The 16,315-nt window shown below is 49.0% G+C and overlaps 1 protein-coding gene across 1 annotated transcript in view; it reads right to left on the bottom strand.

The window, feature by feature from the left end:
* The window catches only part of LOC102817938 (protein polyglycylase TTLL10-like), a 49,525-nt gene that overhangs the window by 7,160 nt on the left and 26,050 nt on the right, over positions 1-16,315 (bottom strand). Inside the window, exons 2-12 of the mRNA XM_006871758.1 lie at positions 15,787-15,903; positions 12,690-12,812; positions 11,764-12,245; positions 10,953-11,033; positions 10,728-10,863; positions 10,268-10,386; positions 9,925-10,054; positions 8,457-8,542; positions 8,067-8,238; positions 6,950-7,121; positions 6,050-6,190 (exon numbers count right to left, since the gene is read on the bottom strand). Coding sequence (XP_006871820.1) covers positions 6,050-6,190; positions 6,950-7,121; positions 8,067-8,238; positions 8,457-8,542; positions 9,925-10,054; positions 10,268-10,386; positions 10,728-10,863; positions 10,953-11,033; positions 11,764-12,245; positions 12,690-12,812; positions 15,787-15,903 — 1,759 coding nt within the window. The remainder of the gene's footprint in view (positions 1-6,049; positions 6,191-6,949; positions 7,122-8,066; positions 8,239-8,456; positions 8,543-9,924; positions 10,055-10,267; positions 10,387-10,727; positions 10,864-10,952; positions 11,034-11,763; positions 12,246-12,689; positions 12,813-15,786; positions 15,904-16,315) is intronic.

Below are 16,315 nucleotides of genomic sequence, written 5' to 3'. Positions count from 1 at the left end.
AATCAGAATGCTCTTTAGAAGCCAGGTTGGTGAGACTTTGTTTCTCATGCTCCAGATATATTATCAGGAAGGACCAGTCCTTGGAGAAGTACATCATGCTTGGTAAAGTGGAGGGTCGGCAAAAAGAGAAAGACCCCAAGGGGATGGATTGGCCCTGTGGCAGCAGTAGTGGTCTCAAGCATAACGACGATTGTGAGGATAGGCAATGTTTAGTTCTGTTGTACATAGGGTTGCTATGAGTCACTCTGACTTAATGACACCTAACAACAAAAGCCTCTCCTTGGGAGGGTTCGCTAAGAGCATTTACAGGCAAGTCTTTTAACAATTCTGTTGTCTTAGACAATAGAAAACAGTTAGAACAAACAATCGTTGTTAGGTGCTGTGGAGTAGGTTCTGATTCATAGGACTCTATGTACAACAGAATGAAATGCTACCCAGTTCAGTACCATCCTCACAATCACTGCTGTGTGTGAGATCATCGTTGCAGTCATGTGCCAATCCATCTCAACAGGCTTCCTGTTTTTCATTAACCCTCTACTTTACCAAGCATGATCATTCTTCTCAAGATTGGTCCCTCCTGATAACATGTCCAAAGTATGTGAAATCAAATCTTGCCATCCTCACATCTAAGGAACATTTTGACCCTGCAAATAACAGACTATTCAACAATTTATAAGAAAAATGTTGAGGAATGAAATAACATATGGACTTTGAAAAACGGACATATTCTGGGTAAAAACACATATTCATGCAAAGGGCAATGAGCCTGCTAAGGCCTAAGAAGCTAACATCGAGGCTCCTTGTAAGCAGAAAGTCATGGCTAAGGCAGAGTTGTAAACTGCCTCATGGAGTGTTGAAAGTGTGCCCAGAATACACACACAGACATAGTCATTAAGTCAAAACTGGGAAATTTATCAGTTCCAGGCATTGAAAGGAATACATGTCCAATCCTTAACTGACCACTAAGTTAGTCCCAGTGTGGCACTGTGGGCTAATGTGTCAGACAGCAAAGTCGCTTGAACTGCAAGGCCGGTGGTTCCAGCTCACCAGCTGCTCCTTGGAAACCCTATACAAGGTCGCTATGGGTCGGAATTGAATTGATGGCACTTAACAACAACAACAACAAGTTAATTAAGTAGAGACTTCAGTGATCACATACAACAAAGATTACAGACCTTACAGAATTCATTCAGAGAGGTCACTAAAACAATAACAGCTAGAACAAGCACTGGGGAGGAACTGGTTTTCAGATTTGCCGCATTAAATTATTTAAAGCATCAAGTTTTCTACAACAACAGCAACACATTTTAAGATGTGTTAGAAGGTCCTGGATAGAGTGAGAGAAAATGTGGAACAAAACTCAAAGTCATAAAAAACAAAAACAACAACAACAACAACAACAGACTTACTAATTTAACCCTGAGACTACAGCCCTTGTTAATCCTTCAGGTTTGGAACTGAACTCACCCTCATGGCTCAATTTTCAGTCAAGCAATGGATGGGTTCATAGGAGGAACAATATTACTGAGGTACACACACCATAGAACAATCAACTACTTGAGATCAAAAGGGCAACACTTACCCAAGGACAAAGCTCAGAAGGGTTGGAAACAAAGGGGGAATAGAAACAAGAACACAGGAAGTGGAGTCAAATAAGTGATGTTACTTTAAAGGGACTGCAGTCAGTGAGATGAAATCAAGTGTATATGATTTGTTGATGTAAAATTAATGATCTACTCTGTAAACCTTTATCTAATTCACAATAAAAAGTTTTTTGTTTTTTTTTAAAGCTATGAGATACGCAAAGGAACAAGAAAGTGTGGCACATACACAGGACACAAAAATCAGTAGAAACTTGAAGCACAGAATGGCAAAAAACAACTTCAACAACACCTTTTAATTGTGAATTGAGTGAAAGTTTATAGAGCAGATGATCAGTTTTACATGCAACAAATCATACACTTCATTTCATGTCTTTCTTTTTTTTTTTTAAAGCTTTTATTGTGAATTGAGTGAAAGTTTACAGGGCAGATGATCAGTTTTGCAGTCAATAAATCATATTTAGTTTCATTGCAATGATTACAGTCCCCTCTATGTACCATCAGTCAATAGTATTTGCCTCTATTCTCCCCCTTTATTTGATGTACACATACAAAACAGAAAATACACATTCATTTACATGTCTAAAGGGCACACTTTGCAAGCCAGTCTCCTGTCCAATGGCACACAGTCCATGGCCCTAGAGTCCTTAGCTGCTCTCTGTCTCTCTATGCCATCACCACTGCCACTATCTCTGCTATTGCTGCTTTTCTGGTTAAGATTCCATGCTCCACTTATGTTCTTCCCTCTTGCTGGTCCTAGGGTCCTCTTTTCCTGAAATGTAAGATTAACCTCCCCTTTTAGTTACACATCTACAGTTGTGACAATCACAATTAATCCTGATAACAATTACACACAATTGAATCATAAAGTCCTATCCCCATTCTCCCCCATTCCCTTTCACCAGACCCATCTGGAAAAGAAGAAAACTATTCCGTGGGGATTCTACCTTACCTCCCTTGTCTGAAACTAAACACACTCATGAACGCTTGTAGGCCTGTCATTTCGTACCTTTTTAGCTCCCCATTTTTGTTAACCAGTGTCTAAGTTGCCTATCCCTATCAATCCAATGTACTGAGGAAGCAATCTTGATCCTTGAGATGAGGAGTTCTTCCCTTTCGGCTGGAATTTTGAGCAACTACATTCATCAGCAAATGTCCAGTTCATCAAATTACAGCAATTTTCACTTGCTCCCTGTATCAAACTTCTTTATATTCATCTGATGGGGTTCTGGTCAGTAGTCATCCAAGCTATGTCAAATGGGTACTCTCTGCAAGTTTGGGAGTTCTTGCACGCCTCTCCCCACTTCAAACCAGCTGACTGCTTCATTCTCAGCTCTCGCCTCCAGTGACTAAGTCAGTAGGCTTGGGAGTTCACACACCACCATAAACTTCAGACCAGCAAGTCCTTCCTCTTCTCTCTCTTAAGGTCAATGGGTCTATGGAACATGGCCAAATTCAGCCCATGTCTTCATTGCTGTATTTCCCCCACTTCCACTCACACCAGCAGTCACCAGCAAGCTTATAAGACTACTTGTGTGTTCCCTTTGAGTTTCAGTCTTAGAAGGGAATTACACTGACGGACTGACTTTTCTTGTCTTGATGGCTCCAAGGTAAATAGCTTCCATGCTATTCTAACAGCCAAAAAACAGTTTGCTTTTTTTATGCTGGTCTTTTTTCAAGAAATATCTTCCATTCCTCTAGCTGTTCTGGATTGGTCTGCAAGTGGGAATGTCCCACCTCAGATGGTTCTGGCTGGGGCTCAGGATTCCACCTAAGGCTCAATACTCCACAAAGAAGGCTACTTCCCTGAGCAAGTTCCAATTACCCTTTTAGCTAATCCAATCAGTTATAGGCTGAAGATGGGTTTACAAGCTTTCTGTAATCTTATTTCCCAATATTCCTTTCTATCCCACTTAAATGTCTATTTTATAACAGAAGGCAGGGGAAACCACTACCCACAAGACAATCAAGCCCCTTAATATTATTTCCCCTCCATTACCCATTCAGACTATGCCTCGATCCTTGTATCATAGAACCCTGTTGTTCAAAGATTGTGTATACATGACTACCTCTATCCCATTTAGGCCATGCATGCCTCCCTAAGTCTTCCCTTATCTTTTTTGTTCATCTACCCCTCCCCCTTCTTGTGCATTGCCTTCCCCTTCATGTATTTTTGCCCTCCACATCACCTGAGCTACCCCTTATCTCGTGAATTACTGACCCCTCCCTCACACTCCTGGTCCAACCACCAAAGAATTTTTCTTTTAGATTGGAAAACTTTTCTTAAGCTTTTACAATAATGGTCTTATGCAATATTTGTCCTTTTATGACTGACTAATCTCACTCAGCACAATGTCTTCAAGGTTCACCCATGTTATGATATGTTTTGCAGCTTCATCATTATTCTTCAGGGTAGCATAATATTCCATTGTGTGTATGTAACAAACTTTGTTTATCCATTCTTCCATTGATCGGCACTTAGATGGTCTTCATCTTACTGCTATTGTGAATAGTACTGCAATGAACATTGGTATGCATATATATACTCATGTTCTGGCTCATATATCTTGTGGATATATACCAACTAGAGGAATTTCTGGATCATAAGGTATTTCTATTTCCAACTTTCTGAGGAAGCGCCATATTGTTTTCCAGAGTGGTTGGACCATTCAAATTGCAGGCCTCTCAATGTAACCCCACCCTTCCAAACTTTGCCATTCAGTAAATGCTATCCTTTTGATCTCAACTCGTTGACCATTCTATGGTTGACCCCATCCTTCCGAACTTTGTCATTCAGTAAATGCTGCCCTTTTGATCTCAAATGGTTGACCATTCTATGGGGCAAAAGAAATCTTGAAAAAAAAAAAAGAAGAAGAAGAACATTGGAGGACTCACATTTCTCAATTTCAAAATGTTTTACAAAGCTACAATAACCAAGACAGTGTAATACTGGCATAGGGAGAGAGATATATAGATTAATGCACCACAACTCAGAGTCCAGAAATAAATTCCACCAACTGTGCTGAGACCAATCAGTGGGAGAAAGGATAAGCTTTTCAACAAATAAATGGCAGACAAACAACTGTACATCTACATGTAAAAGTATGACGTTAGACTAGCTATAAAACTAACTCAAACTGGGTTAGATGTCTAAAGGTAAGAGCGAAAAGTATAAAACCTTTGAAAGAAAACATAGGTGTAAATCTTTGTGATCTTGTGACATCAAGAGCACAATTTTATCAAAATAAAAGCCTCAAAGAGTTATCAAGAAAATGAAGTAAGCCACAGAATGGGAAAAAATGTTGGCAAATCCTATATCTGATAAGGGACTATGTTTCCACAATATCCAAAGTATAAAGAAGTCTTACAACTTAACAATAATAATAATTTTTAAAAGGTCAACGATTTTGAAAATATGTTTCTCCAAAGAAGATCGACAAATGACCAATACACTCAAGAAGAGACGCTCAACATCATTAGCCACTGGGGAAATGGAAGTCACATTCACAATGAGATGACACTTGGCACCTGGCTCAAATGACTAGAATGCAAAAAACCTCCCAAATAACAAACGCTAATGAGAATGCAAAGAATTTACAACCCTCAGAAGATGGTATATTCAATGTGGAAAACGGTTTCGTGGTTCCTCAAAAAGTTAAACATAGAATTATCACACGGCCCAAAAATTTTGCTCTTACATATATACCCAAGAGAACTGAAAAACATGTCCACCAATGTTCATAGCAACAATATTCATCATTGCGAAAAGGTAGAAACAACCCAGATTCAGTCAACTAATGAATGGATAAAGAAAATAGGAACGACGTAGCCATAAAAAGGATTCATGCTGAATTATGGGTGAATCTTTGAAAGCTTTCTGTTAAGTGCAAAGCCATACATAATCCACTTACATGAAGTATCTAGAATGGGTAGATCCATAGGGTTGGAAAGTAGATCGGGGCTGGGTGGGCTGGAGAGGAATAGAGAAGACTGCTGACAGATACAGAGTTTCTTTCTGGGTTAATGAAAAGGTTCTGGAATTAGTGAAATGGTTACATAACCTTGTGAATGAACTGTATACTTTAATATGCTGGCATTTGTGTTATGTGAATCATGTTTCAACTTTTAAAAAGGAGAAAAGATATGCAGACAGCTCAAAGTGGTCAACTTCTATCACCTAATTACACTCTAGACACACACTAGTACAGTCACACACACTTGTGCCCGGTCCCATACAGACAGTAACACTGCCACATACACACACACAAGTGACACAAAGATGAACGCACACAGATATACATACACAAAGATGCACATATACACTCTCCACAGATACCTACACAGACACACACACACTCTTTCACACACAGACACATCCACAGACACTCTCTCTGGTCTAATCCTGGCTCCCGACCTGAGTACCTCCCCACCCCTTTCCTTAGACAGACCGTGAAGGTGGTGAAGACCCAGTCTTTGGGAAGGCCCTTGGTTTTCCTGAACTTGTCATTGATGTAACGATTGAGGTGGTCCATGCTCCACACCGTGTCCTCCTTGAGCAGTACGTAGAGGGGACTCTTCTTCTGCATAAACTGGGTGGGGGTGAGGACAGGGCCTGGAGATCACCCAGAACATCCAGAGGTCTTACCCTATGGAGAGCTCCAATGGAGACCCTGTAAGGCCCCTTTTCCATTTCCAACCCTTTACCACTGAGAGCCCCCTAAAGATATTCACCTTGGCCCTGCTACCTGAGACCACTAGAGATCCTGCTCCCCCAGACACCATCCTATAACTGAAACGCTCCATCTATGAAGATCACCACTGAGACCAGTTTTGCTTTGGAAATTCTCACCTGCTGAGGCCTCCCTCCTGGATGTGCCCACCTTGACTCCTCCCTACCAAGACCCTCTTCAGAGACCCTTGCCTGGGAGCCTTCCTTACTGAGGCCTCACAAGGAGACTGCACCACCCTTGTATCCTCAAGACCCCCATCTCTTTGAGTGCTTTGGCCTCCATGACTTAATACTATGAAAACCATAGCTCTCCCCTCTCTAAGAGACCTCATGTTGTCTATGGAAGCCCACTCATGTCCCATATTCAGTGCACACTTGCATGTGGGGAGGGGCAGGGCTCCAAGCCACTTTATCCGGACAGTGGGACCTGGGCTGTAGGTGACAGGCTGTGCTGAAGCGGGCTGCTTAGGGACCTGGTCTCCCCATGGTCTGGGTCACTTCTGGACCTGGTGGTCCAGTATAGGCTGGACCCTTCTGTTTTCTCAAACAGTGAACTGCATCCTCTGGTCTTATACAGGGTTGCCCTGCCTTGTTTGCAGTCACCTGTGGGGGCCCTCACCTGGTTGGTCAAATGGCCACTGAGGTCACTGGAGTTGGGGTCATAGAGCCCGAGGGTGAGGCGGGCGTAACCATGGCCGAAGAAGACCATGTAGGGCGTGGCGCAGGCAATAAGCAGGTACGAACGCACATCGAATTTCTTCCCATCCAGCAGCAGCGGGTTCTGGATATACCTGGGTTGGTACATGGGACTGCTTAGCATCCTGGTCTGTGACCAAGCATCACGGGGTCCTCACCACCTGGGTGTTCATCCATCGTCTTAGTGTGACCCAGCCTGTCCCAAATGTGACCCTTGGGCTCCCTCCTCTGGCTGAAAGTACGGGAAAGGAGACATTTTGAGTCTGTCCAGGCCCCTAGATCCCAGCCCACTGCATGTATCTGGGGGCACCCCAGGGAACAGCTTTTTATAGGAGCCTGGAAGATGGAAGCAAACTGGGCCCCGGTGAGCAGGAGAGCTGTATGGTGGTAGAAGGGGGTTTGTTTGGAGGAGGAGGAGTCTGTCTGGTGGAGGAAGGCTGCATTGAGGAGGAGGGAGTTTCCTGGAGGCGTGTCTTAAAAGGTGGGGTGGGTAGCTTTGGAGAGGGAGGGAGGGGAAATCCAGGTGCAAAATCAGTCTTAGAAGAAGGAACAAGCTACTGGGAAGGGACTGCTGCGGGTGATGGTGGCAAAAAAAAAAAGGTGTGACAGTGAGCGTCCACAGTGGCGGTGGGTGGAATCCAATGGCACCCTTGCTGGGACCAGACTGCCCCTCAGTGTGAGAATAAGGCTCTGGATCTTCCATAGAGTCAGAAGGAGCCATGTGGGGTTCTTGAGCAAGAGAGGAGTAATCAACTGTGAGCTGTGAGCCTGAAGGCTACAGTTGCTGGGGGTGGGATGGCGGGCAGGACAGAGGGGAAGGACTGGGCTGAGGGAGAAACTGGCACACCACTTCTACTCCACACCCTGCCCCGGAGCTTCTGTCCCAAGGCCATGTACACCACGGTGGTTCCTTGGGGGTGTTCATGCCTGTGTCCCTGACCAGATGTGACAACCCCACCTCTGCTGGCTACAAGGCCCCAACTTTGGCCCCCACGGTCAGCCCTCCAAACGACGCCCCTCAGGGCACCCTCTCCCAACACCTCTGCACAATCCGCGCCTGAGGCGCCCTGAATGGCATCTTGCGGTAGACGGGGTCGTCCTCAATGCTCTGCGTCTTGGCTTGGAGGGCAGCGACGTCATCACGGTTCCTGAGCAGGAAGATGCCCTTGCCCTGGTTGGAGGCGGTAGGCTTGCAAATCCAGGTCTTCGTCTCTGCAGAGAAAGGAGCACTGAGCCCTAGACTAACCGCGGCCCCGCCCTAGCCCCGCCCCTGTCGCTCTGACCTCGCCCCGCCTTAACCCAGCCAGTGTCGAATTCCACCGGCACCTCTGCCTTCATGGCCCTGTCCTCCCTCATGGCCTGCTTATCCAGCCTCGACCCTGTCTTTGCAGAGGGGCTCTCAACAACCGCCTATCGTCCAGTGGTCTTACCATCAAACAGGGCGAAGAAGGCCTCTCGCTCTTCTCTGATGTCCAGGCGGTAGGTCTCTGGGAAAAACTCTTCCATTCTCAGGATCCTGAGGAGCAGGAAAGTGAGGACGACACAGGACTGTCCCCCACTAGGGCGGGGGTGGGGACTTGACTCCTGTAGCCTGTTGTCCCACTGCCCTCGGATCCATTGCTCCTGTAGGACACTCTAGTTGCCCTGCTAGGGGCACCTTCCGGCTACCTGGCCCCACTCTTGGCTGTTCTCCCAGCCTGCACCGGCTCAAGCATTTACAAGTGGTCAGCTCAGAGCTGTGTGTCCCCAGGGCCCAGCACATGACAGCTTGTCACTCTAAATCTGATGGTGGTACTAGGGTTTGATCTGGGCTGCCTTTTGTCTCTTTTCATCTAATACCAGGTCACTTCTTCCATCTAGACCAGACACTGCTGCTGCCAGCATGCCTAAGTACTTCTTTCTAGCTTAGTGGTTGGAGGTATCCTGGGCTGGTCCACAGGATCTTCTATTGAGTTTGCATTCCTTTTCCCGGGGACACTGGACCTGACCTGAGTGGGCAGCTCCGTTATGTTTGGGGGATGAATGGGTCGGAGTCTGGAGAGAGAGAGGATTGCTGTGGGCATAGAGGTAAAATAGGGATGCGTGTGGATGGGTTGGTGAGGCTGAAGACGAGTGGGTGGGCAGGCAGATAGATGGATTTTGGATGGAAGTGGGTGGTTAAATGGGTCTTAGATGGAAGGATGGGTGGTTGCATAGATTTTGGATGAATGGGTGGATGGATAGATGGGCAGTAGGCCAAGTGAGAAGATAGATGCACAGAGAAAACTAAACCAGAGTTGCTGGCAGTAGGCAGTGTGCAGGTGAATGAGTGGGCAGGTGGATGAAAGAGCAACCATGTGAAGAACAGAGGTGGAAGATGGACACGTGGTCTACCTGCTTTGGTGGATGGTGGGTGGTAGTGGTGAATGGCTTGTTGGGTGGGTGGGTAGACACATGAATATGGGTGGGCAAGTTAATAGGCAAGGGACTAGGTATATGAATACTTGGAGGGATCAAGGTGGGTACACAGTGATGGCGAAGGGAAGACGGGGTAGGTAGTTGAGCCATGGGATGACTGAAGGGAAGAACACTGCAGGTCGCTCTGTGGTAGGCTGCGGTGTGGTCCTGCCCCTGCAGGAGGCAGGGGGCTGGGAAGGGATGGAGACAGGATGGACTGGTGGGTAGGAGGTACAAGGGTGGATCTGTGGGCAGAATGGGGGAAGTGGGTGGACTTGGTTAGCAATGAGGAAGGTGATGGGTATGCAGGAGGAGGGCAGACAAGAGCAGTTCTGGACTGACGTGGGACTGATAGAGGTAGTGGACGAGCAGATGGGTTTGGGATAAGTTATGGGATGGTTGGGCTGTGCGTTCCCATATGAAGGATGATGGCGGAGTGATGTGGCAGGGAGCATGGCTTACTTGGCTTGAGAGGACTGAGAAGTCTTATTGATCTTGTTCACGACCCTCGAGTACTCCCTCAGGGCACTGAGCAGCCCGATCTTGGTGGTGAGGAGCTTGTTGTTGGGGAGCTGGTAGAGGAGCTGTTCACCTGGCATGACAGAGCCCTGGGCGGCATGAGGTGGCTGTCCTGGAACTGTGCCACCCTGCCATCTTGACCACCCCACCACCTCAGGAACCACAGCCACCACAGCCACCATGGATGGCCTCCTTGAATGGTGGCCTGACTCCACTCACTCCTGCTTCCCAGGAAGCCCCTGCAGGCTCCCAGCTGGGTCATGGTCGGGGTTCCCCCATTGACTACCTTCCCGGAAGTTGCAGTAGGTATCCCGGCACTTGACCTCACACCATTTGAGCTTGTAGTCCTCCCGCCGACTGTCTTGAATGCGCTGCCAGCCTTTGCTCTTGCAGTAGGCGCTGATTCTGCAGGGGAGGGGCAACCGTGACCTGGGCCTGGGGCCCCTGGAGGAATGGCAGTGGGGACCTTGTGGGAGGGACCATGGGAGGACCCAGTGGCAGTGGGGACCCAAGGGGAGGACTCTGGAGATCCTGGGGGAGAGGTTGTGGGGACCCCAGGAGCAGTGAGGGCTCTGGGGTAGGGGCTTGGGGGCTCTAGGGAAGGGACAGATGTGACTTGGGCCTGGGGATCTTGGGGGAGGACTGTGGTGATCTCAGAAGAGGGTCTAGGACTGTAGGCAGCATCCAGAGTCGAGACTAGGCCTTGGGGCATGGGGCTGGGAGCAGTGAGAGCAGGCTGCCCTTACATGGAGGCCCCATTGGTGCCCCCGATGTAGAAGAAGGGGCCCTGCCCAGTGCTGGGGGGCTGCTTCTCCCCCTCCAGCTGCTTCTCCTCTAGGGGGTTGGCCAGGGACCTGGTGGTGTCAGTGTCCTCCAGGAGCTCTGTGAACAGTGGGTGATTAGAGGGCAGGTCCTACCCAGTGGAGATTCTCTGCTGCGCCCCCCACTCTGTGCTCTGAGACCCCACCCACCTGCATTGTGGTCCAGCTGGCCCAGCTGATGCAGGCGCCCCTCTTCTTGGCCAGTGCCCATTGATCTCTCATGGGCCCAGCCTGGGGAAGGGGTAGAATCAGGTACTGGGCAGGGGTGACCATTCACCCTACAACCCAGGCCCTGACCATTACTAGCACCTCCTGGGTGTTCCCCAGCCCGTCTTGGCCTCAACCTCAGGCCAGGCTTGGACTTGACCATGATGGGCTAAGGTCCTGTCCCAACTCCCAGGACAGAAGGGTCAGTCACCCCTATTCATGGGGAGAATGCAGGGTTACTAGAGGTGCTCTGCTTTGAAGACAGAGAGAGCCCAGGCTGAATGGCACCCTACAAGGGCCTCCCTCCCTCCCTGTCAGCATGGGCCTTGGGGCCGGGGTAGGCAGGGCACCCTCACCCTCTTTACCAGCAGGGCACAGCTGAGGTGTGGGAAGGGGACTAAGGGGTAAGACCAGGGCTGAGCCAGACCATCCCCAGGGGGAGCAGGAGTCACAATAGCCATGATGATGTCACATGTGACCCACAGGTCATTCATTGTCCAGCAGAGGGAGAGATTCTAGCCTGCCCCAGGTCTGCATAGACAAAAGGTCACAGGGCCGTGGGGGCTTTGGGACACAGCTAGAGGGGGCAGTGGGAGTGCACCCCCCATCCTGCTAACTGACCCAGCCCTGCGTTTCCTCCAGTGGCTTTTCTCATGTGTGTGTGTGTGTGTGTGTGTGTGTGTGTGTGTGTGTGCGAGGGAGGAGCCATGAGTGGCTACCAACCCAGTGTGACAGAGTGTAACTGCAGTCCCACCTGGTGCCAGGGGCCTTCCTTGACGGTGGTGGATGCCCGCCCAGTCTGGCTTGTGTTCACCTGGCGCTTGGGGGCGGCCTCGCCGAACTACTGCCACCTTCAATCGCTTGCTTCTCTTGGTGGCAACCTGGTCTCGTGTGGGGGGTCCGCGACGATGGGTAAATTGGGTGCGGCCGCGGGCTGCAGGCATGGAAGCACTTGGGTGGGGGCTCCTGTGAGTAGTCGTGGTTCCTGCCTTCCTGCGGTGCCTCAGGGCTGCCTGGGGTCTTGGCCCTTGGCCCTGGACCGCTGTGCCAGGGGGTGGGCACTGCTCTGGGTCCAGGGCAGGATCCTTTGCTTGTGACTGGCTCCGATCTCCATGTGACCTGTGGGGCCTGGTACGTCGAGGGGGCAGGGCAGTGTCCACATCTTGTTGGCCCTGGGTGTGGCCTGCCTTAGCAGGACTGTCCTTCGGATGTCGTTCCGCACCTCCTCGGCGCCGGCTGTAGGGACAGGGGAGTTGGGGGCATGTCAAGCCAGTGGGCTGGGCTCAGAAGACGGTGGGCCAGGATCCCACCCTACCTGCCATCACACAGCAGCATCTCCATCCTGACCCGAGGTCCCAGTCCCTGAGGTCACCCTTCCTGTGCTGCCAACTTTGGAATATTTGGGGGGTATTTTTAGTCAATTTCTCTACAGCTACTTTGACCTTAACACCAGCAAACAAACCTGCTGTTTTGACTGCTGAGTGGGGGTTTGTCAGCTGCCCTGTAGTAGAGGCCTGTGCCAGGCAGGGGATGGTGAGCAGTGCCACCGTCCCCCAGTCCTGGCACATTGGACAAATAGACAACATGGAAACACAAAGGCCCGGGAAGGGAGGAGGAGAGACCAGGACTGTGGCCTGTGCTTAAAAGCCACAGAGTAGAAAAACTGTCTCTAGAACTGACCGGAGCCGACGTGGTCGGGTAGAAGTGTAGACTTTCTGAACGTTCAGGGGCGTGTAACCAATAGGAAGGGAGGTGAGCTGGGACCCGTGGCTCCGTGGAGTTGCAGAGATTAAAGACTTGCTCCTGAGAACAGAGAAAACATCCTAACTGGGTACAGTACTAGTGGGGATATGGACAGACAAAGGGGAAGCATATCAGGCCCCCACAGCAAAACCCTTGGCGTGTGAACGTCCTCTGGCTGCTCATGCTTCAGTCAGAACACTGAAAGTGGCAAGAGCCAGCACACACGATCAGACAGTTAATAGTAGAAACTATACCAATGCAAACCTTTAAAGGGGTTCTGTATTCACTAACTACCAGAACATTCATACAGAAGTGAAATAGTAAATGCAATCTGTAAAGCATGGTCATGACTTTATATCCGCAGCTTCTAAATCTGAGAATTTCATTCTGGAGAGAAACCTTCTGCGTATGTTTGGTATATTTTTATCAAGCATTCACACATTTGAAGTCTAGAGAGCATTAATACTGGACAGAAGCTTTGTAAATATAAACATTGTGGTAAATTTGAAGTCTAGAGAGCATTAATACTGGACAGAAGCTTTGTAAATATAAACATTGTGGTAAATTTGAAGTCTAGAGAGCATTAATACTGGACAGAAGCTTTGTAAATATAAACATTGTGGTAAATTGTTTCTAGTCTCACAATTTGTTACATATCAGAATTCTAGGGAGAAAAAAGTCTGTAAAGATTAAAGCATCAGTCTCAGATGTTATATTCTACAGTGTGAAGTTCAGCATATCTTTAAACTTTGAAGTGTTAAGTGTCAAAGGAATGATTTATGGGAAGATTTATTTGTTGTCATTTAATAAAAATATTTTTGTTCATTTAAAAAAGATGGCACATGCACACAGACATACAGACACACACATAACACAGTGACACATACACAGAGACACATAGACACACTCAGAAAGGAAGAGCTGAAACAACCACCCACAAACACATTTAGCATGTGCTTGGGAGAAAGGAGGCGATGTTGCCCTTCTAGAAGCGAATGAGGGCATTTATTAAAGCAATGGAATAAGAAAGTTTATGGAGATTAAATTTCAGGGTTGGAAATTCAACTGAGAAACAAAAACCCCTTCCAGGATACCAGTTGAAAAGATGGGAGTTCCTGAGACTGGCTGACCAGATTGTTGTTGTTAACGAGTGGGTTCTGACTCACAGCGACTTGTATAGGGTTTCCAAGGAGCAGTTGGTGGGTTTGAACCACCAAGCTTGTGGTTAGCAGTTCAATGCTTATTATACAGTGCCACCTGGATGGCCAGATGGAGGGAGGAAATCACCCATGGAAGGCCTTGGAGACACACCATGAGGGGGCGGGCTGACAGCCTAGGGTGAAGCAGCACATTCCACCCTTCCTGTGGGGATAGCAGAAGCCTGAGTTACAGAGGTGTGGAATCAGGGGTGGCTAAGGGTACCCCTGGAGTCCTGGTGTGGCGCTGTTGGATAAAGTACTGGACTGCAAGGTCGGTTTGAATCATAAGGCCGGTGGTTCAAACTTGCCAGCCGCTCCTTGGAAGCAGGAGCTATGAGTCGGAACCAACTTGACAGCACTTAACAACAAGGATGCCCGCAGGGCTCCGAGGGTCAGACACACTTAGCTCACATGGAAAGGCTCCTGGAGGGGCCCGCTCCCACGTCAGCTGTGATCCTGGGGTCACTTGCCTACTTTCGGTTCCCTCACTGGCATGTGGGGGTGAGGACAGTGGTGGCAGCCTGCTAGAGTTGTTGAGAAGATGAAGTCTAGACACATACAAAGGAGCTCTGGTAGCGTAGTGGTTATGAATCGGGCTGTGAACCTCAGGGTCAACAGTTCGAAACTACCAGCTGCTCCATGGGAGAAAGATGAGGCTTTCTGCTCCCATAAAGATTCACAGCCTCGGAAACCCTGCACAGAGTCACTCTGAGTCGGAACCAACTCCACGGCACGTAACAACAACAACAACAATAGACACCTAATGGCTTAGGACAGTGCCTGGTGTCTACTGAGCGCTCAGTGAGTGCTAGTGAGGGAGGGGGTTATTGTTAGTGCCATTGAGTCAGTACCAACTCATAGGGAGCCAACATAGGGCTTCCTAGGAGCAACTGGTGAGTTTGAACTGCTGACCCTGCCGTTCAAATGCAACACCACACAAGGATGAGGAAGAATTGTTACTGAATTTGGGGATAGTCAGGGTAAGTATGTAGAAAAACAATGCAGAAACAGGGTGATTAACCAATCCCAGAGGAAAAAAAAAAAGGTCCCCTGTCATTAGGGTCAGAGGTGTGCTGGGCTGTGAGCATTATTTACCTGATTATAATATAAACCTGGCCATGTGCAAGAGAGCAAACCCCTCATCCGGCATGGTCCAAAGTCAAGGGAGAATTCTGACAGTGGAAATTCAAGAAATAGGAACATAATGGTGCTAATTAGAAACAGGATAGTAGGCTGAGTTCCGGCGCTTCCGTGACCAGGCAGCTCAGGTAGGGCAGTCTCGGGGAAAAGGGGCGGAATCGCACATAAGAAACCTCTGTCTAGCAGACAGACAGCCTTTGAACAAACATAAGATCTTATATTCCAACATTCTGAACTCGTTTTTTTAAAAGATCAAATTGCTAAGGAATTACAGGCATTTTGAGCTTTTGCCTGCCTGCACGCGGCGAGTGCCTCTGCCCCCTGAAGACCTTGGAATGCAGGGCTAGAGCAACCCCACTGAGAAGGCTGCATTTCCAGAGAAAAGGAAGCATAAACTAACAAAGCCGAACAAATAGAGAGGGATATTGGCGCGGATATCAGGAAATTCGGGGTACCCACGGTACAGAGAGACTGAGAGAGGCATTTTTTTATGTCATCAAATACGGACACTACCTCCCTGCAGCCATTACCCCCAGCCCTCTACCGCCCCGGCCCAGACCAGTCCTCTGCCAAGCCTTCGAGGCTCAGGAATGCCCAAGGCACAGGCCTACTCACTGAGGCCAAGGCCTGCCCTGAGTCCCAACCCACCCACAGACTGGTCACAAAGGCCCAGGACCAACCAAGGCCCAAATCACCTAGCCACCTCGCGGCCCAGGTGGTCCACAGCACGGTCGCCGTCAAGGTCCAGGGCCCCCAAGGCCCAACCCGCTGCGTAGCCAGGTCGTTGAGGCCCAGGGCCCCGGAGGCCCAACCTGCTGCGTAGCCAGGTCGTTGAGGCCCAGTGCCCCTGAGACCCAACCTGTCCTCAGCCTGGGCCCCGAGGCACAGACCCCCCAAGGCCCAATCCGCCCAAACTGCCCACTGAGGCCCAAGCCGCCCAATGCCCAGCTGCTGATACCCAGGCCCCCTGAGGCCCAAACCACCCACCTGAGGCCCAACTGTCCTGCAGCCCGGTCACTCACTCCCAGGCCCCCAGAGGCCCAAACCACCCGCCCTAGGCTCAAACCACCCGCCTGAGGCCCAAACGGCCTGCTGCTGAGGCCCAGGCCCAACTGAGGCCCAAAAAAGTTACTCTGAGTTAAGCAATAAGGAGAGTGAAAAGGGAAGACCACATCCTGATCACATCTTCCTGGAGGTAATCAGAAAACATAAAAAATTACCAAA

The sequence above is a fragment of the Chrysochloris asiatica genome, unplaced genomic scaffold (assembly GCF_000296735.1).
Source record: "Chrysochloris asiatica unplaced genomic scaffold, ChrAsi1.0 scaffold00173, whole genome shotgun sequence".
Lineage (NCBI taxonomy): Eukaryota > Metazoa > Chordata > Mammalia > Afrosoricida > Chrysochloridae > Chrysochloris > Chrysochloris asiatica.
The sequence above is the reverse complement of the archived record's forward strand: the minus strand, read 5'-3'. Positions and strand labels throughout refer to the sequence as shown.